This window comes from Vespa velutina, chromosome 4, assembly GCF_912470025.1.
Source record: "Vespa velutina chromosome 4, iVesVel2.1, whole genome shotgun sequence".
Classification (NCBI taxonomy): domain Eukaryota; kingdom Metazoa; phylum Arthropoda; class Insecta; order Hymenoptera; family Vespidae; genus Vespa; species Vespa velutina.
The window spans coordinates 10,212,622-10,234,103 of NC_062191.1; the positions used below are offsets into that span (position 1 = coordinate 10,212,622).

General features: G+C 34.0%; 2 protein-coding genes across 9 annotated transcripts; one reads left to right on the forward strand and one right to left on the reverse strand.

Moving 5' to 3' along the window:
- The first annotated feature begins 726 nt into the window (after nt 1–726).
- Nucleotides 727–10,418, forward strand: LOC124948609 (embryonic polarity protein dorsal-like). 8 transcript variants are annotated; one of them, XM_047492455.1, is made up of 12 exons: nt 732–1,321; nt 2,171–2,266; nt 2,340–2,566; nt 2,661–2,904; nt 2,993–3,136; nt 3,208–3,398; nt 3,468–3,606; nt 5,897–5,989; nt 7,587–7,749; nt 7,819–8,078; nt 8,161–8,321; nt 8,411–10,418. In XM_047492455.1, exons 2-12 carry the CDS (start codon nt 2,215–2,217, stop codon nt 8,561–8,563), a joined length of 1,827 nt encoding a protein of 608 aa, XP_047348411.1. In that variant the 5' UTR covers nt 732–1,321; nt 2,171–2,214; the 3' UTR covers nt 8,564–10,418. The 8 variants fall into 8 exon arrangements, with proteins under 8 accessions (XP_047348404.1, XP_047348406.1, XP_047348408.1 ...); XM_047492456.1 differs by having other exon boundaries at nt 3,468–3,600; XM_047492448.1 differs by lacking the exons at nt 7,587–7,749; nt 7,819–8,078; nt 8,161–8,321; nt 8,411–10,418 and having other exon boundaries at nt 727–1,321; nt 3,468–5,921.
- Nucleotides 10,088–21,200, reverse strand: LOC124948618 (glutamic acid-rich protein-like). Its single transcript, XM_047492473.1, has 3 exons — nt 20,627–21,200; nt 14,193–14,367; nt 10,088–14,037 (listed from the first exon to the last, which is right to left on the reverse strand). The coding sequence occupies exons 1-3, from the start codon at nt 20,732–20,734 to the stop codon at nt 13,973–13,975; spliced, it is 348 nt and encodes a 115-aa protein (XP_047348429.1). The 5' UTR covers nt 20,735–21,200; the 3' UTR covers nt 10,088–13,972.
- Nucleotides 21,201–21,482: the final 282 nt, after the last annotated feature.

Sequence of the window (21,482 nt, forward strand, 5' to 3'; positions counted from 1 at the left end):
AAGAATCAAGGCCGAAGCAATTTCCAAATAAGAGAGATAATAGAACAGACAGAAAGAACCCACGATACCAAAGATTAAAAAAATGTTAACGAATTTAAGACACGTTGATATGTTATATAATTATTCACAGATATATCTAATAACCGGTATATTCACAGCTAAAACACGATGCATACGTGTGAATGACTACGGTAAATTAATTTTCTAACGTTTATTAGTTCCAAAGTTTCAAGTGTGAAAACTTTTCGAGCTCGTAACGAAGATCAAAGATATATTCTTTTAAGAATAGAAACTAATCAAAAATTAGTTTATCAATCGTACGTTCTGATATTTAAGAACGTATATATCTGAAAAATGAGGTTATATACGAGTCGTAACATATGCAGATTAATACAATTCGTAGAAAATCTTTAACGCGATTTTTTTCTAAGAATTCGGACGGTTATAAGAGCGAGCCAGAACAAGTGGTTCTCGATCGATCGTAGATTTCGATTATAGGAAGAAAACGAGGAAAAATTGAAACTAAATAGTAAATGCGATCGGATAAAATCGACGATTGATCGTACGTGTTCGTAAAGATTCGCCGAATATCTCCGATCACGCTCGAAGGGAATCGGCGCGGAAAGGCGCGACGATGACGCGTTCTCCTCTTCTCACAACCCTTCTCCTCTTTCTCCTCCTCATCAAACTTGAGCGATCCCCTCTTCTACGGTACAATAAGAGTTCTTCCTCCTCGTCATTGTAGTTGAAAACCAGCACAAGCAGTCGTACCACAAACCGTACAATGCTACAAACGTGTTTCATTAAATCCTGTTTCTATAAAAGATTTCTTAATTTATTTCTGCGGTCGACCATTTTGATTGATAATTAAAAATAATTAATACGATAAGCGGTTGTATAAAGATCAATAATTGGAATTAAAAAAAAAAAGAGAGGTGGGAGACAAATCACGACCTCAATTACGACAGTGTCTTAATTTGTATTGCACGTTTTCATAGTGTTTAAGTGCGTCAGAACTTAAGAAAGAGTTCTTCATTCTTCGTAAAATCCTTACGGAAGAGGAGAGAAAAACAAGAAAAAGAGACACAGATAAAGGGAGAAAGAAAGAAAGGCAAACAGAGACAGAGAGAAAGATATAACATTAATCCGAAAAGAGGGAAAAATTTTACGAACGAAACTGTACTTGCTCAATCTCTCTCTCTCTCTCTCTCTCACTTTCTCTCTCTCTCTCTCTCTCTCTCTCTCTTTCGCGCGCGTGCGAGAGAGAAAGAAAGAGGGTCTGTCGAAAGTGCCGTTTACCATGTAGAAGATTGTACTGCAGGCAAGTCTCCTCATATTGTCCTACGATAGTTTAATTATAGCCACACTGCCCGTACGGTCCTAGGCCTTCCCAAAATAATGATTGGATCAGCGTAGAGACCGAACCTCCTCCTTACTTCTTCGTCCACTCTCTCTCTTTCTCTCTCTCTCTCTCTCTCTCTCTTTTTCTTTTCCTACTTCTCAGTTCATTCGCTTTCCTATGGGACACTTGTACGCCGCGTTTCATCCTACGTACGTAGCGACAGTGTAATATTCCCAAGAAAAACAGCTGTCGATGATTTCTCTCACAGGGAACAGCTGGAAATTCAGTCTCGCGCGCCATTTCTTCTTCGTGTTAATACGTCCCACGGTCGTTTTGATTCGTTTCTCTTCGGGTACAACCACCAACTCAGATCCAACCAATTGATCTATTGTTTCTTCGATCCTTTTACTTGTTGTTAATTAAATACGAAATCTTAGAATTCGCGGGAATATGTTTATCAGTGTTATAGTTTTATCTTCTAACTGAAAGTTGTTAAGTTTATGTCAAAACAAAACACGAAGTGTTAACGTTTTTTTTAATGATAATTTCTATGTGATTAAAAAAAAAGTGTTGTTCCTTGCATACTTCTTTATTGCCCTAAAGATTCTGGTTTGTACTATCGTATTTTCTGTTATATTATTTTTAATCGATACGACGAAAGATCACTGAACCGAGAATTAACGAATTTCTTTTCATTATTCACGATTCTCTTTTATTTATTATTACATGAGAAACTTAAGTTTTGTTTATAGATTTATTATTAACTGCATGAAATATGATTTTAAATAATAAAGTTTGTTTATCTTTCGTTTGTTCCTTATACGTTAGATGGCTGTAATTCAAAATACTAGAACGAAAGTTTAAGAGGTATTATGGAACAATTCCATGATATAAGCGATGAAAACTTAAACATAAGTGATGTCAGTGAGTATTCATTGTTCTTGTATCGTTTTAGCTGTGGATTATGTAATATACTTCAATTCATTTTCCTTTGAAGTCGAAGTCATCCAAACCACCGACCCTGGTTTTGTGGAATCTAACGGGCAGGTGGATCAAGAAATGGTCGAGATGGGTGGAGCGCGGTTGGCTCAACCCTATGTGGAAATAGTAGAACAACCTGCAAGCAAAGCTTTGCGTTTTCGTTATGAATGCGAAGGTAGATCTGCAGGTAGTATACCTGGAGCAAACAGTTCACCAGAAAACAAAACTTTTCCTACTATAAGAGTAAGTATAAATAACAAGAACAAATATTCTGCTATGTTTTATTCAATTCATATAGTACATTGTATAAGGTAAAATATAAAAATATTTCCTGCAGATAGTAGGCTATAAAGGTCGAGCTGTGGTAGTAGTATCTTGTGTAACAAAAGATTTACCATACAGACCTCACCCTCATAACCTTGTTGGAAAAGAAATATGTAAACGAGGAGTCTGTACACTTGAAATTTCATCTGAAAATATGACAGTTACCTTTGCTAATTTAGGTATTCAGTGTGTCAAAAAAAAAGACATAGAGGAGGCACTTAAAATTAGGGAAGAAATTCGTGTCGATCCTTTTAGAAGTAAGTGTTTTAAGAAACAAAGTTTACATCTTAATTGCTTTAAATACTATCATCATTATTATTTATGTTATTACTTTCATTATTATAGCTGGTTTTGAACACAAAAAACAGCCTACCAGCATTGATCTTAATGCAGTAAGACTGTGTTTCCAAGTTTTTTTAGAAGGATCGCAAAAAGGAAAATTCACTCATCCATTAACACCTGTAGTATCAGATCCTATTTTTGATAAAAGTAATTTTTATCTTTTTTAATAACTCTCGTTACAAACACAATTTTTTTGTCTTACATGTATGTCATTATAGAGGCAATGTCTGATCTTGTGATCAACAAGTTAAGTCATTGTAATGCTCCTGTTGCTGGTGGTATGGGGATGATTCTTTTATGTGAAAAAGTGGCAAAAGAAGATATTCAAATTAGATTTTTTGAAGAAAAAGATGGACACGTTACATGGGAAGGATTTGGAGATTTTCAACCATCTCAAGTACATAAGCAGGTACAAAACATTGCTTTCCTAATTATAATTTATATTTTTTTCTGTTACTAAATAATTTATTATAATTAGACAGCAATCGCTTTTCGGACGCCTAGTTACTGTACACAAGAAATAGAACAACCAGTACAAGTTTATATCCAATTGAAGAGGCCATCAGACGGTGTGACAAGTGATCCATTACCATTTGAGATGTTACCATTAGGTACAGGTATGCCTGCTTTCTGGTCTTTGCGGAAAGCATTTGCTCGAAAAAAAGCAGATTATAGTACATTTGGTAAAATTTTAACAACGGAGGCTACTATGTTTCCCAATGTAGTACCAAAGGTGCCTTATAATATCGATGAATATAATAATAATGATTTTGACATAAAAAAATCAAATAATAAAATTTCTGTATTGCGTGCTCTAAATGACTTGTATAATATTAAAAATACTACAAATTCTTGCAATGGAAATACTAATATTGATCAAAACAATGTAAAGAATGTTGAGAGTTTTATCAAAAATACTATTGATTATGAAAATAACGAAATATCATTAGAGTCTAATAACATGATGAAAGGAAATATAAAAGTCAATAAATATATTACTGGTAATGATACCAGTAGAGAAAATAATACATTATCAAACGATTATAGAGAAACAGTTGATAACCAATCAGAAATTATTTCTCAAGCAAAGTTAGAATTAACAAACGATATAAAATATTTAAATAAAAACATGAGTAACTCTAAACATAAGTCTGATTGGTTTGATTATTCTGAAGTAGGAAAGTGGGTACAAAAGAGTCAAGCTTCTTTCAAAGAAAAAGAAAATACAGCTGAGATTAAAAGCGAAATGGAAGATGGTAATAAATCATTAAATGATTTGATATCGCAAGTGGAAGAGTTAGATCAAATTTACGCAGATACACATACAAAACTGTTACAAGCTGCTCTTGATCAAAATTTAGTTGAAAGATCTATAGACGTAGATGTTTGTGATAATCAAACCTATACGAGTCTTCAAATGGCTATGAAAAATCCAATAGAATTACTTGATATACCTGATGAAAGAAAATACGAAGATGTATCAACTCCAAAACAGGATGTGTGTGTATCAGTGTCTTCTTCACCAATAGCACCAAAAAGAGACGTAACACAAGAATTTGAAGAAAGATTACCTCCCCTACCACCTAAACGTATACGTAAAATGTCTTCAATGCCTGTTTTACCACGGCCTATATCCTCTCAACCAATAATCGAATCTTCTCCTGAAGCTCCAAATAAGAATTTACCATCTCTTCCTGGTACCTTACCCAAACAATCAAAACAAAGTCTCTTTTCGAAGCTATTTGCGAAGAAAATGAAAAAGGATAAAGATATCACTTCCAGTATACCCACAGGCAATAATAATCGTTTGTTTAATGCAAGCGAGAGTACTTCATTTTTGTTAAAGAATACTCAAGATAATTCTGCAACACAAATGTCTAGACATAGTATTGCAAGTATAACTAGTGTTAAATCTCTTACACTAGAAGGTGATGAAACACCTCCTTATGGGGCTGACTTGACTGAAGCAGAGCACTATGCTCTTTATACTACTATGGCACCACATGCAACAGCATCTGAATTCGATGAAATGTCTTTTTATTATAGTCCTGTGGAGGGAGGAAAAATATTAACAGAAGAAAAAGGATCTTAATGTTCAATAGAAAAATATTGTCTATTTTGTTTCTCTTTCTTTTTTATTCTTCTTTTTTTTTTCTAAGTATACTGCCATTGAAAGTGTTATATACCTTCCTCCTTATGCTATAATTGCATTAAAAATATTCAAAACGTAGCAAAAATTGTATTGTATTATTGCGATAGTATCGCATTTTGTAGCATGAAATACTTTTACGAAACATTTCTACTTTCAATGACATATTTTCATGCTGTAATATAACTTTATAATCAAGCAGAAATTTTTAGAAACAATTAGATTGAAAACTGTTTTTGAACCTGCATATTACTAATTTTATGTGGGCATTTGTTTATGCGGTTTAAATACTTGCATATTGCTATTTTTATAAATAAAAAAAAGTCGTTTTACTTATAACGACGATTTCAGACGTTGTTTGGTAATGGCATAAATCGTAAATGCCACCAATGAAACTTGTTGTTTGTTATGAAAGAAAGTAAAAACCATGTCTAGTCAAGTTTTATAGTCCTGTTGAAAATATTAAATTTGTCAGATTATTATTATCTTAATATTTATAACTTGTTATGTTTAGTACACTATTGGAATTTTTTTCTTGCTTATGTAATTTAATGTCATAATTATTTTATTGCCTATTTGAGATTTTATAAACTTTATTATATAATATGAGTATTTATAGATTTTATAGGATATTTTGTTTGTTAATAGAAAAAATTTTAATGAACAATTTATAGGACAACAAAACATATGGGGCCTTTGTAGAAAAAGCTAAATTTTCTTATTAGAATAATCGATCATTAATATACAAAACTTTCTAGATGATCGTGATTCGTTCAGGCGAAAGAGACAAAAATTTAATAACAGCCCAAAAGCGATAGTCTTGAAACATATACAGGCAGAAGCTGAAAATAGTGAGTATTTTTCTAAAATCTATTACAATTTTAGAGCTTGTCTGGGGATGGATTGAATAACATCATTGATTTCATTCACTATCATTTAAACATGTCCAAATATCTATAGAACAACACAATGTTATATGTTTATGTAAAACTTTGTCTTCTTTCCTTTTACTATAATGTATTATTTACTACTTAATTTTTCACGTAAAAAAATATTGAATGTTTCTATGTACGTGTGCACACACAAATGTATGTATAGAAAAACAAATTCTATGATCAAAGAGCCAAAGAAGCCTATTTTTTATGCTATTTGCTCGATCTATTTTATACATCTGTTAATTGTTAAAAGAAACAGAAAAATTAACAAAAATTGTGAACCACTGCAGTTTTCGCAAGCAGACTTATGTTTTTAAATATTAAACAATTCAGTGGTTGTATATCTTATTATATACTAACAATTCTGTTCCCTTTTCACTTTGAAAGAATATCATTATAGTTGCATTTAATTCCAATATAATGATAAATCTACTTAAATAAAACCACTATACAATTGCTTGCTAACGACTTTCATAGTGAAAAGGAATTAAAGATTAAATACATACATATTTTTATGTATTAATAATCTTTCATTTTATACTTTTTTAAAAATGTATTTTATATAAGCCTTTGTACTTGTACTTTGCAATGTAAGAAGCAGTGACTTTGTACACTTTGAAAAAAGTGTATTGTATTTTTGTATTTGCAAACAAACACATAAAATTATATAGAATGCTTAGATCATTGCATTTCTATGATAATATAAAAAATATAGTTATATTTGTGACATTGATCTTTAACATGATTTGTGACAATAAATACTTATTTCTGAAGAAATGCTTTGCTCTTACAAAATGATGCTTTTAAAAATTTTATATGACTTCATTATAGTAATTTTACTATATAGTCTTAAAATCAAACAACGTGCAATATTTGTATGGTGCAATTTTTATAGAATGCTTCTCTAAAAAGCGATTAAGTAAAAGAATAATATGGATAATGTGTATAAAGTGCATAATATACCTATACAGATGTATGATCACTTATAGTTAGTGGCATAAATTAAATGTTGTATATATTTATTCCATGAACCTGTTGAACATATTTCAGATCAAATACACTTATGTATAGGAAATACAGGTACGAATATCTCGTTACTTCAGTGTTTTGGATTATAACTAATTGTGTTTAGTGTAAATGTATATTTGTCGTCCTTCTTGTTTGGATTAGTAAAATAGTGTGCAATGTAGAGATAGAAACATGTAACCAGATTTTTCATGGAAAGATTTTCATTATCTGATACTCATTTATTTCATCATTTATGCATACTTCATTAAATTTGTTTATTATTAAGAGTTATTTTGTGAATAAGCACATTAATCCACATTGCTTGTTACTTCTGATAATAAAATTACTCTGCTGTGTATTATGCTTTGTATAGTGCTTGATCTTTTACTTAATCTTTATTTGCACAAAATTGCCATATATTTTTTTGTGATAATGCATTGCCAGTTTGTTTCATATTTTATTATTTTATAATATATGATAGCATATTAATTAGATCATATTATAGATGCTGCAGTGACTTATCAACCTATGCAGTACTTCAATATTATAAAACCAGAACCAATGGAAGCAGTACCACCATTTGGAGGTATTGTTACAACTAAAGGATCTTTTTCATTACATTCTATGGGCACATCATCTCAACCTCAATCCAATATGCAAACACTAAGGTTTACACTTTAATACAATATTTTTATTCTTCATAATATCAAATTGATGACACTGGATTTATTTTACAGACCTCAAGTATCACCAGGTAGAACTCCATCACCTATGGAATATAATCCATATACTTCACCTGTAATGCAACCACACCTGTCACCTCAATATCAACCATCAGCCTCTAATGTAACACAGCAACCCTCAGTTGGAATACATGTACCACAACAATGTTCGTTTTTACAAGAAAATAATTTGCAAGATGCAGAACAATTGATAACACTAAACAAAATCACTTCAGAACAACAAAATACTGGTTTGCAACCTATATATAATAATGGTAAAATTACTTATATATACATGCTATTCATACTTTTTTTTATATAAACTAAAAACTTCATTTTATATATTGTATTCTATAGATAATCTCGAAAAGATAGATGTGACTACTGGTTTAAGCATCGATAACCAGCAGTATTTTGATCTGAGTTTAAATTCAGCAGATTTAGCAGAATTCTCAGTTTTTGATAATACTTTGTCCACAAATTTATTAAGTGGACTATCTATATCAGAATATACAAAGGTATATATATACGTATAAATAAATATTACTTTACAATATTTATCTAGTAAAAACTAAATGTTAAACAAAAATTATTTTCTATAATATAGGATGGAACAAGCGAAAATCCAAATTTGGAAGCAAACTGTGTTGGAGATAACAACACCATGACCGATAGTTACACTAACTTAACAAAAAATACAATTCAAGAATTATGTAGTTTAAATGATATGTATAAACCTACTAGGAGCCATGACAATTAAACAGTTCCACATTTGTTGGAAATCTACTTGTAAAAATTTGATGATATTTCTACATGGTATGAAGTTGTGTTATGTGTATATAAATATTATCTTTTTATAATTAAAATCATGGTATTATGCAATAATATTGTAGATATTCCAGGTCTTTCTTATTTACTGATTATTACACTGATTTTAATATACTAACATAATAATGTAAAGTTTATTAATTGTGAATTCAAGTATGATAAAAAAATAATTTTTAGAAATTTTTTAATTTTCAATATATGCTCGATATTATGCGTATTGTGTGTGTGTGTATGTGTGTGTGTGCGCGTGTGTATGTGTAAAAATTATTTTAGTAATTAAAAAAAAATCTATAACTGTGATGAAATTACAATGGAAATAAGAATTTGTACAGATACATATTTTTTTTAATCAATATTCTTTATAACTGGAATAAAAATTGTTATGAATATATAGAAATTTGTATTACTAAAGAAAAGATAAATTTAAGAAAAGAAAATCATAATTACATTAAAGATAAGTTACATACACATGTTATACAACGATTGATTGCAGAAAATAAATATTTTATTAAAAAAAAATAAAAGAAAAAAATACGAATAGACATGCTCAACATAATAATACATGCAGAAATGTATGCGATGTTATCAATTACATTAAGCGTGAAAACAACTTGTAACAGTTCCAAGAAGTATAATCTATCAGTCAACATGATTATCATTCGTCAATAACACAATTACAATCTTTTCATATATAGAAAACAAAAATTTGTTACATATAGAAAAATATTTTTATAAATATACGTATTATGTTTTTTTGATACGTAAACATATGCATACATTACACATTTTCAATTTGTTTTTTATTTTTGTATAATTTAAATAATTATATTAATAATGTGAATTAAAAAGGGTTTAGTTAATTTCTTTCGTCGAAATAAATTGCAATGTTTAATAATTTTATAAAAATCATTATAAAAAGAAATTTATATTCTGCTGTTGTTGCTATATTAACTTAGAATAAATTATATCTTTCATGTTATACATGATGTAATGTATCTCAATAATGTTTTATTATATTATCATGTATATGGAAAAAAAATGGAGATTATATATATATATATATATATAAATTTGGATTATATATACAATTATTTACCATTTTTGTATACTTGTACGTACGAATTATAAGTATCACATAATTTGAGAGACGTCTTATTTTTTAATAATTAACTATCAATAATTATTGCAGTGTATTGAATTATACCTCATTTCATTTACATTGTTCAGTCTCAGAAGCAAACTTATTAACACTATCATCATAATATAGTGCAGTTTACACAAGTAGACGAGGACAATGAACGTTCTTTAAAACGTTTTATATTTAAAAATGTGTATAAAAAATTATACTTACATACTATATAATTTTAAAAATATTATACGCGATGAATATTATATTCTACGTGTGATATGGATTTCAAATAATGATATGGAAGTAAGAAGTAATGTCCAATAATGATCGATTTATAATTTTTTTTTATTTTTCATAAATATACCGATAGAAAAATAACATCATGTAAATATTTTTTAATCTAAATGGGAAGAGATATTCTCCTTCACACACTAGTGAAGAATAAAAAGGTACATCTGTAATGTTTTTCAAAATGTATTTACTTAAAAATACAATGAAAGTTTCAAATCTGATGGAATGGGCAGAAAATGTAGTCTGTGGTGTCGGTTACTGTTACGTCGAGAGAGAGAGAGAGAGAGAGAGAGAGAGAGAGAGAGAGAGAGAGAGAGAGAGAGAGAGAGAGAGAGAGAGAGAGAGAGAGGGAGAGAGAGATAGAAAGGGGGGAAGAGAGATGATGCGATGGTATCCTGTACAAAAGTAGTTTGAACAAGACTTATGAACACACAAACCAAATTCTTAGCCTAAGACTTCGTTTACGTTTAAATCTTAAAGATGTGTATCGTTACCAGATTTTATCTCAAAATTCTGTGTTTGTTTTTTATTTTTATTTTCTTTTTTTCTTTTTTTGTTTATCATCTTCATGCTTACCTAACAAACGTAGGGATGTAACGGTTATCTGGGCATGTTCAGCCTGATTGATTTTAAGACCCGTTAGCACCAGTAAAGTTTAATTTTCTGAATTGCGTTGTATACTCGAGCAGAGAACAAAATGTATCGTGTATATTCTCTGGCTTCATGTAGTACATAACGCAAGTCTTTTTTTTTTTTCTTTTTTTTTTTTCTTTTTTTTTTCTTTTTTTTTTCTGATCGTGTTGCAAACGGGGCTTGACATTTCATTATATTAATAAAATTAAATAGACCTATACTTATAGTGTACGTATAGTATACTATGAATGCTAAAGTACTCAGTTTTCTCTTTTCTCAGGCATTCCATACTTTAAGATAGTTCTTTGTCAACAATTAGAGACAAGGTACTATCTTGAAGCAAGCACGTGTACATTACAGTAGCAGTTTTGTGTATAAAACCGTAGTTGTGTTTTGTTAACAGAGAGAAACTGCCAGAAATGGTATGGCCCGTATATTAATAATAAAGAATCAGCCAGGCGATCTTTTACATATCGTGTGCCCCTTTGAATGCGTTCGTGCCTCATTCCACACCTTTTTTATTCTTCTTTTCCTGTCTTTTTCTTATTGATCTTTCGTAGGTCTAGGATACCAACATGCACGCACGCACGCACGCACACACATAATACACACGATCGCGCTTACAATCGTGCACAAGAATACAAGCACGAAAGACACGGTCCAGTCCATCTCCTTAGGTTTCATACAGCCAATTCTTTTTCTTTCACGGTCATATGAGACACGGCAGTCTATAAAACCGCGATCATTCTTATAATTTTTTCTTCATCATTATCATTATTATTATTTATTATTATTATTATTATTTATTATTATTATTATTATTATTCCCTTATTTTTATTTTATTTTTTTTTTTATTCAGATATTAAAACCCATTGCTACTTCACGAGAACGAATTGATTTATCCGATCTAACTGTGTTTTTATTTAACTACCTCATTCGAAAATATTTGTACATTAAAACGTGGGACATCGTCTCGCATTCAAATTATCGTTATCTTTATTTAATTATTATGCAGCTATGGTACAATGGTATCGTAACCGCAATGTCTCTTCACCCTTCTTCTTCATTTTCTTCTTCTTCTTCTTCTTCTTGTTTAACAGTCTCCCAAAAAAATAAGTGACAGCATAGACGTATCTTTGTTTGCAACTGATCCACTAACTCTTAATACTAAATGTATAAGAGCATCGTCGTCGCTTTTTGACTGTCGGTGTAACTAAGTGAATCATCTTTATCAAGTATAAAGAATGATCCCTGTATTAAAGCGGCGTTTGACAGATCTTTTTTTTTTTTTTTGCGGCTACATATTAATAATGTGTCACCGTTAAGATACCGATCGTAATGAATGAAAAGGAATCACTAGGAATACCCCATCACTTGTTCTCTGCGACAGTCAACGAGAATCACTGCTATGAGTAGCCCACGACAATGAAATCGAAGTAAAACCACAGTACACAAAAATACAATTGAATACGTTCAAATGAGAGAGAGAGAGAGAGAGAGAGAGAGAGAGAAAAAGAGAGAGAGAGAGAGAGAGAGAGAGAGAGAGAGAAAGAGAGAAAGAGAGAAAGAGAGAGAGAACACTGGAATAGGGAGAGTTATCGGATCTTCTATGCTATCGAATATACGTCGTCTTAGCAATAATAAAATACCTTTTAAGATTTCATAGATTTGCCTACTACACGTTATATTCCCTCTATTTCAAAATTAACTGTGAGAAGAAATAATATAAATATAGAATTGATTTTTTCTTTTTTTTTTTTTCTTTTTCTTTCTTTTTTTTTACGTGTTTCCATAAGAATAGAATAGAATAGATTACATCCAACAGAAATGGAACAACGATGGAGCGCAGTAGCAGTAGCATCAGCAGCAGAGCAGCCTTTGTGAGCTTCGGCGATCGGATATATAAATGCTCTCCCTACTCGCTATGCCCAAGTCTAAAGAGTAACAACCTCCCCGCATTACGTTACGTTACATTACGTTAGATAATATTATCGTTAATAATAAAATGTTTTCTTACTTCATAACTTTATACATACTATGTATAATTATTATGCAATGTTTAAGTCACACATTACTCATCCATACTACCTGGCGCGAACATTGCATTTACATAACCTTAATATGCCTGTCTCATTATTAAACAGGAGCACGAAGCGGTGGGGTTTTATATTTTTGTTTTCATTTTTTATTATTATTATTATTATTATTATTATTATAGTTTATTTACGAATTTGTCTAGTATATATGCGTCCGAATGTCGAGAGATGTCCGTACGATTTGTATCATTGTTGATTTTTCTTTGTTTTAATTTCTGTTTTTACCTTTAAGTTATGTTTCATTTAATTTCGTTCTGTTTCGTTTGTCTTTTATGTACGCGTTCTCATGCACCACTTAATTTTTTTCTCTGCGAGCCTCGCGCTCCTGCGAAGACACTGCTATTACACGTATCGGTTGAAAAGAAAAACTCAATCACACGCACTAGGTGAGAGACATTCGTCGAACTATAAACTTAAATTTGATTTCAAATGTAAAAAAAAATCAACGCCCACAAATGTCCATTTTACACTATTTAAATACAATAGTTTTTTTTTACTTTTCTTATATATTCTTAAATAAGTTTTCGATAAAAAAACTGTCCCTCGCAGAAAGCCAGATGACGGCAAATACCAGTTTAGTAGGTGGTTCATATTAAAGCGGTATATTCATCTCGAGGACAAGCAGTAGCCATTGAATATACCAGATTTTGTTGGTATATTAAGGGGCCTAAGAGCATACATACATCCATATATATATATACATACATCTATATATATATATATATATATATATATATATATATATATATATGTATATATATATATACACATAATATACATATATATATACACAAACACTAATATATACGTATATATTATGTGTATGTATATCGGATTTATTATTCGGTTTTAATGCCGTCCTCAGGACAAATGTACAATTTTCGTGCGAACGACCTAACAGTATTTGGTTACGGCTAGAAGATACCAGAATTGCGAAGAGCCAAGACAGTAGAAAAACGCGACTGCATTAATATAATGCGTCAGCCCGACACAACTCCGGTGAGGTGGTAATTTTTATTTCGTAGCTCAGGAGGATGATCCAACGACATGGATTTGGGCACGATCGATATCAACATTGCTACCAACCACTCAATATGAGAGTAAGTGTTTGCTGAGAAGACTGCCGAAGATCGACGATGATGCCACGTGCCTTCCTCCCGTTTTACTTACATATTGTTCTCCCTCTTTTCATTATGCGTCCTCCTCTTCATCTTCCACCTCTTCACCTTCACCTTCCGCTTCATCCTCTTCCTCTTCTGTATAAAAATATTAATGTTAATTACTGATTCCTAATAATTTTCAGATCATATAACATACACACGCGAGTGAGCGCATATATAATATATATATATATATGTATATATGTATGAATGCATATTGGATTAAATTATTATTTTTATCTCTCACTAACCTTCTCCTTCTTCTAAATCTTCTTCGCCTTCCGGTATATCGTCCTCTTCATCATCTTCTTCACCATCTCCGTCTACTTCTTCCTCTTCTTCAACCTCCTCCTCAATTTCCTCCTCTTCTACTTCTCCATCTCCATTTTCTTCTTTTTTTTGCTTCTTTGCTTCATCGTTTTTCTCCTGCAAGTAATTATATGAATAATCAAAATACAATATATATATATATATATATATATATATATATATATATATATATATATGAGAGAGAGAGAGAGAGAGAGAGAGAGAAAGAGAGAGAAAGGAATGGAAATTTACTCATTTTTATTGGCTCTATTTGCGTAGACTACATCAATGCAATCGATAACATAAAATATGGCGGGAAAAAGTACGTGTTCAACAACCATGCCGATTTTATTAAAAATCTCCATTTGTAAGCAATAAAATGAAGTTATGAGAAATTTTATTAGAAAATATACAATCTTCATCATATTCATCGTGTTATAAATGGAATTGTGTTAAGTATAATGTATATAAAAATTCAAATTAATAAACAAAAGGATAAAGAAAAAAAAATACAATTAAAAAAGAAACGAGTTTATCGTTATTAGTTACTAAATTAAAAAAAATACTTAGTGACTTCCGATTACATCTGACAAGTGAAGATAATATAAGTAGGACAAGAAAAAATGTGTCAGATTTGCATTTTGCATAAATTTCGGATAATCTAAAGAAAATTTTATAACTTACATAAGAGTCGTTCTACTTACAATAAAAAAAAAAAAAGAATTTTTTTTAAAAGTTATTAGAAATATAAAATTAATTTTTAATATACATTGCTTATCAAAAACACGAATCGAGATTGTCTCAATCGACAAATTTCAAATTTATAAAAAGAAATATCTGGCATAAATGATGAATTAAAAAGATGAGACCCATCAGGGTGAATGAAGGCACCTTGTTTGTTACGCTCTTGAACGTCCCTGAATTTACTAACAGCGTATCCGCGCACGCTCATGTATCGGTAATAGTCAGAAAGAGAAAACAGATGGAAGAGACGCGTAGACCAATGAAAAAGTTTGTAACGTCGAACACCGTGATAACGGGGAGCGACGATTGGCTGATGAAAACGAAGCGACGCACTCGCAGTTTATATGTTAAGAGAACCATCACCGCCGTGTTCGGATTGCGTGAAGAAGTTTCGCCGAAGTATAAGAGGGGAAAAAGCCCACGAGAATGTAGCGTGCCTATTGCCGACCGGCTATCTCATTCTAACAGCACCTTGTCTTTACTCAAATCAAAACGGAAAGTTGCGGTTTTAAATCACGCAGATAAATATTTTGCCGAAGAACATTCAACTCGAATCGATGACGAATCATTACAAGAGAAACATTTATTAATTCTATACGAGAAATGTTTATACAATTTACATATGATTTTAATTAAATAAAAATATTCTTTATTCTCTAAAAAAAAAAAAAAAAATTGAAAAAAGTAACGACAAGTAAAGAAATCAATCAAATGTTTTGACAACGAATATTTTCATGGAAAAAAGAAAAAAAGAAGAAAAAAGAGAAAAGAATACCATTGTCTTTAATTGCTCGTAATGATACGGTCATGTTTCTTCGAAAGTGAGCAGATTATGTATACAGATTCGTAAAGAATGAGTATACGTATGTACATAGGTAGTCTCGTTAACTTCGAGCGAGTTTCCATAAAACGTCGCTAGCGGCAATGACGACGACGACGGACGCGACTGACGACGCGCGCGCGCAAAACAGTCGTGCTTTCGCGCAATGTGATACGCTCCCGTTATCCGAAGACGAACGCGCACGATTACCTATCGGTAGCGCTAAACAATCACGAGGTCTTGCCAGATAACCCAAGTCGTGCATAATCTATCGTACCGGGTCTACTCTTTGATCGTTTTTCTCCTACATTTCTTGAGAGAAACTAACGACGAATGAATAGCGTTACGTAATTAATTCGAGACGTACATGTTATTACGGCTGAACCGAAAAATGCAAGGAAAACTCGTTCAAATGTGGATTCGTCACGTAATCTTTTTTTTACGTTCAATTGCATCCATCTTCTAAAGGAACCGTTTATTAATTATGGTCAAGGTCGGAGAGGCAAGATGTTATTAATAAATATATAATATCAGAGAAAATATGAGAAACGAATGAACTAATAAATTTATGTATATATATATTCATATATATATATATATATGTACATATATATATATATATATATTGTATATAGTATATATATATATGCTCTATTGTGAAAGATTAATGAGAGATAACTATAAGGTATTGTATAAATATAATAAGAATAACTCGAACGTTTCAAGAATATATATATTATTATACATTCGACATAATATCCATTAAAGTAAACAATTCTTTAGCAAGCAAAACTAATCGTGATATCTAGTTACGATGAGCCACGTAATGGAATAATTTGTATTTGTGTCGCAGCAGCAAGCGTACGATCGAAATTTAAGGTGGGATTCTCAATGCTACGATGATAACCACATAAAACGGATAGTTTATTTTTAGGCTCGACTGACCATCGATTCACAAACGTTTCCTATCGTGAAAAAAGAATGAGAAAAAGAAAAAGAGAAAGAAAGAGAGAGAGAGAGAGAGAGAGAGAGAGAGAGAGAGAAAGAGACGTTCTTTCTTTTCCCGCCACAAGAATAATATAAGAATATTCACATTTTTTCGAGAAAGATCTTCAACTTCGCATTGCTCTCTCCCTCTCTCCCTCTCCTACATAGAACGACCTTTCGTATTTGGCGCGTCTTTAAAAGAGTCAATAAGGCGTAATATCGATCGTTAGCAATATTGTTATATTTTCAGATCGTGAATAATAATTATAATAATGAATCTATTTGTACATATAATGATAAAAAAAAAAAAAAAAACATTTACAAAGATAAAATTAACTTCTTTATAATTCTTATATCCAAAAGAAATATATAAAAATAAAAAAAAAAAAAAGAAATTAAAAGAAAAAACAAAAATAATGACTATTCAAATAAATATTAATAGATTGATACTTTGTACACACCAATCGACGAGACATAATCGAACAGGCAAAAGTTATTTCGAAAAGAATTAGAAGAATTGATAACGATCGTATTAACCCGATTATAGAATTACGAATGGTACCGAAGAGAGATATGCGATAAGTTCAACGAAGAAGAAAAATTCTTCCGTCTTTCTCTCTCTCTCTCTCTCTCTCTCTCTTTCTCTCTCTCTCTCTCTCTCTCTGTTTTTTTCCCCCAGAAAATCATACGAGACGCACGGAATCGACCTCGAAGCGAGTCGGCGCGGCGTTCGGCGGTGGTTCAGAAGCGTAGGCTCAAAGCATCGGCCCCGCGCGCGAGCGTGCCGCTTCCACGTGACGTACACGACGGCAGTGGCGGTGGCGGTGGCGGCAGCGGGCGCACCGACGCGACGCTAAGCGCTACCTTCGCCTCCCTCTCGCGCCAGAGTTCACAATCAAGTATGAACAATTTGGAGGAAGGCGCGACGAACGTATACAAGAAAAAGAGAAAGAAAGGGGGGAAAAAGAGACAAGATGGAAAGAGGGGGTGGAGGGAGAAAGAGAGAGAGAGAGAGAGAGAGAGAGAGAGAGAGAGAGAGGGAGAGAGAGAGGAAAACTCTCCGAAGTATATTTTCGCGCCTGAATGAAATAAAGGGAGGATGTACGTTATTTTCCAAAGCTTCAGTAGACGAAAGACGAAAGTAGTGTATCGCGATCAATTAACCGTTCTAAAAATAACATTCAACTCCGATAGAGATAAGGAAAGAGATTTTTAAGACAAAAAAAAAATTATCACACCGATGTTTTCTCGAAAGTTCATATAACGATGTCGCCGTCTTCTTCTTCAGCGTTGTTCGTCGACGTCGTCTAGTTGCTGGCACGGTTACTTCGCGAAAGAGAGACAGGGAGACAAGAGAAACACACGGGGGTATTATAATGCACGGCTTTGCCGCTAGTCGCGCGCGCGTGGGGTTTTCATTGGCGAGGGAAAAAGGACGCGGCGAATGTTAGATATTACGAAGAGATGTGTACAAGCAAGCTAGAGAGCGACGCGTGTGCGTAGTCTATTCTCTCTACCTCTCTCATTTGTTGGCTCTTTGCGTGACTTGAGAGTATGTGTATGTGTAGGTTTGAGAGAGAAAAGAAAGAATGAAAGAGAAACGAAGAGAGGTACAGAGAAATCCCTTGGCGCGATATTTATACAATTAAAACTGTAAACAATTTCAAAGGAACGTGTCGGTCAAAGGGATATATAAGCGTTGCCCTATCGATCGGTCTTATTCGCCGGACACGATTAACCCGCTTACGGCGAATTATCGATCAATTACGACAGCGAGAGGGAGGGAGAAAGAACGTGAGAATGACGAGCAGTAGGCGGAGGGAGAATGATAGAAAGAGAGAACAGCCAAGCTACGTTAAGGTAGGAGGGGAGTGGCACGGAAGAAGAAAGAAGACAAACGGATAGAGAACGAAAGCGAGAAAGACAGAGAAACGAACGCGGGCTTGGTTTCGGGCGCCATAATGGGAGACTTCGAGAAGGTGGCGTCGTCGTCGTCGTCGTCGTCGTCGTCGTCAGATGGGAAGAAAAAAAATATCCACACTTTTATATTATATCTTAAGCGATGGGAATAATAGAGGAAATTGCGTAGTCAATAAAGGAAAAGTTACACATAGAAAGAAATGAAACATTCGAGATAAGGAAAAAAAACCGCGTTCTATCTCGAAGCGTCGATGATGGGCAACGTAGATCCGTCAACGACTGTGGCTAGATAAAGAGGAAGGAAAGAAGGGGAGAGGGGGAAGCACATGGCACTATAAGCACCGTCGTCGAAACGTAGAAGAATAACATGTCTTAAAAATTATGATTAAAATAGTGGGATGATGAAAGAAAAAAAGAATAAAATATAAAAAATATGTACTTTTATCGAGTATTACGAGAATGGAAGAAGGGATATATATATATATATATATATATATATATATATATATATATATAGAGAGAGAGAGAGAGAGAGAGAGAGAGAGAGAAAACAGAAGTAATCGGCTCGGTGGCGTACTCGTGGCGGCCACGCGACATTACAATGGCGTCCCTTATCTCGATTCATGTTTTTAGCATTAATTTTCTAAAAGGGAAAACATGGAGGCAAGTTTTTCCGTTAATTAGAAATGTTGACGATGATGAAAAGTTCAATCGCGTATTATGAAATCGTATTGAAAAAATGAACTTTATCATAGAAAGTAGATAGGGAGAAAAATGCCGGCCGGCATTGTGCATCTTCAGTTGCGCGCCACTACCGCCACCGTCGTAGTGGCTACCGCCACCACCGCTTATATCGCCGCCGCCGCCAGAGGCTACCGATATTGTCGACATAGTCATCGTCATCATTCACCATCATCGTGTCTGTCTTCTCGTCATTTCGTTTCGCGTACACATGCTTTTTAACTGGTGCGCGGGCGCGCGCGCTCGCGCACACAGTCATAATATATACATACACGCGACATACGTATGTACATATATGTAATAATACAAAATATAAATATACATATATTAAGTACGTATGTGTATATATACATGCGTATGCGTGTGGGAGAAGGCGGGCGGCGCGTGCGCGTATGTGTGTGTGCGCGCATATAGAGAACGATAAACGAAGATACGGCGCGCGAGATCACGGAACGTAAGAAAGCTTGGCGGGCGACGAGAGTGAGAGAGAGAGAGAAAGAGGGAGAGAGAGAAAGAGAAAGAGAGAGAGAGAGAAGAGAGATAGAATAAGCAGAGTGAGAGGCTACGCTTCGCGTACGCGCACGTAAAGCTTGTGAACGTGGAGAGGGAGAGAAACGGACGCAGGAGCGGGAGAATAAGGCGGCACGCGCGCACGACCCTCGACTATATCCGCGATATGCATGCACGTAAGGATTCGTAGGCAAAAAGAAGATAGCAAGGAAGGTGTTTAGCTTGCCTGTTCCCTTGCTGATTTTCGTAGCTTCTTGTACGCGAAAGAGAATGGTTGAGATAGATGGATAGGATTTAGATGCATGAATGCATGCAAGCATGCACGGATGGATGGATGGATACTGGATAGCTAGCTAGATGGATGGATGGATGGACGAACGAACGTACGGTCGGACGGTTGGACGGACGGACGTAAAAGCATCGTCGCGGTGACGCGCGAGAGAAATCTAAAGAACCATCACAGGTGTTCGTAGTCTCTTTTATAAGATTTCCCGAGATTGATGGTAGAGAGAAAAAAATGAGTGCTCTCATTTGGATAGATTAAACGAGAGAGAGAGAGAGAAAGAGAGAGAGAGAGAGAGCGAGAGAGAGAGAGAGAGCGCGAGAGAGAGAGAGAGCGAGAAAGAGAGGAGGAAAATAACGTAAGACACTTACTTCGGCCGGCCTCTTGATTCCCTTGATCTCACACTTAGCGTCCGCCGAAGCCTTGTCGTTTTCTGCCACCTTCTCTACAGCGACCTCGTTGTTTTCCTTGGTACTCATGATGATAGATCGTACTATATGTGATTCGTCTTCACTTCGAATCCCGAGATGCCTCTGCTTGCTTGCTTGCGTGTCCGCTTACGGAACGGCAAGAGAAAAAAAAAGATAGATGGTACGTAACGCGTTAAACGAAACGCTCAGTCCTCGCGCGGCGTCGGTTTCCGGCGAAATGCCCGAGAGAGCAGCGTCGTCAGGCGAAGAACAGGGACGGGGGAAGGGAAGACCACGAACCTGGAGGGAGGGAAGAGCGAGTGAGAAAGAATGGAGAGGGGAACGGAGTTAGAGAGAGGGAAAAGAGAGAGAGAGAGAGAGAGAGAGAAACAGATAAAGAGAAAGAGAGAAGAGTAATAGCGAGCGGTAAAAAGAGGGGGAAGAGGCGGGTGCGAGACAGAGCCGAACCAGTCAGAAGTTAGAGAGAACCGTGTTCCGAGGACCGTGGTGGCGCGAATAGCGCGAAGCGGACTACTACCCGGTCTCTGCTCGCTCTAGTACATCCAACCTGGCTTTGTTCAAAAATGAAGATGGCGCGGCTTTGAAACTCGATAAATCCCTGATTGGTTGAAAGCATTATACTATACGGAATCCTATCACTGCGTCTTATTGGCAACTTTATAAAAGGGCATAATATTTTACGATTTCTGCAAACTATTTTCCAAGTAACGCTTTCGTACTGTCTATACAAGAAATAAAATATCGCATAGGACGAGGGGTTCGAGAGTTCGTACCCCACATTGGACGTCTGCTTCGA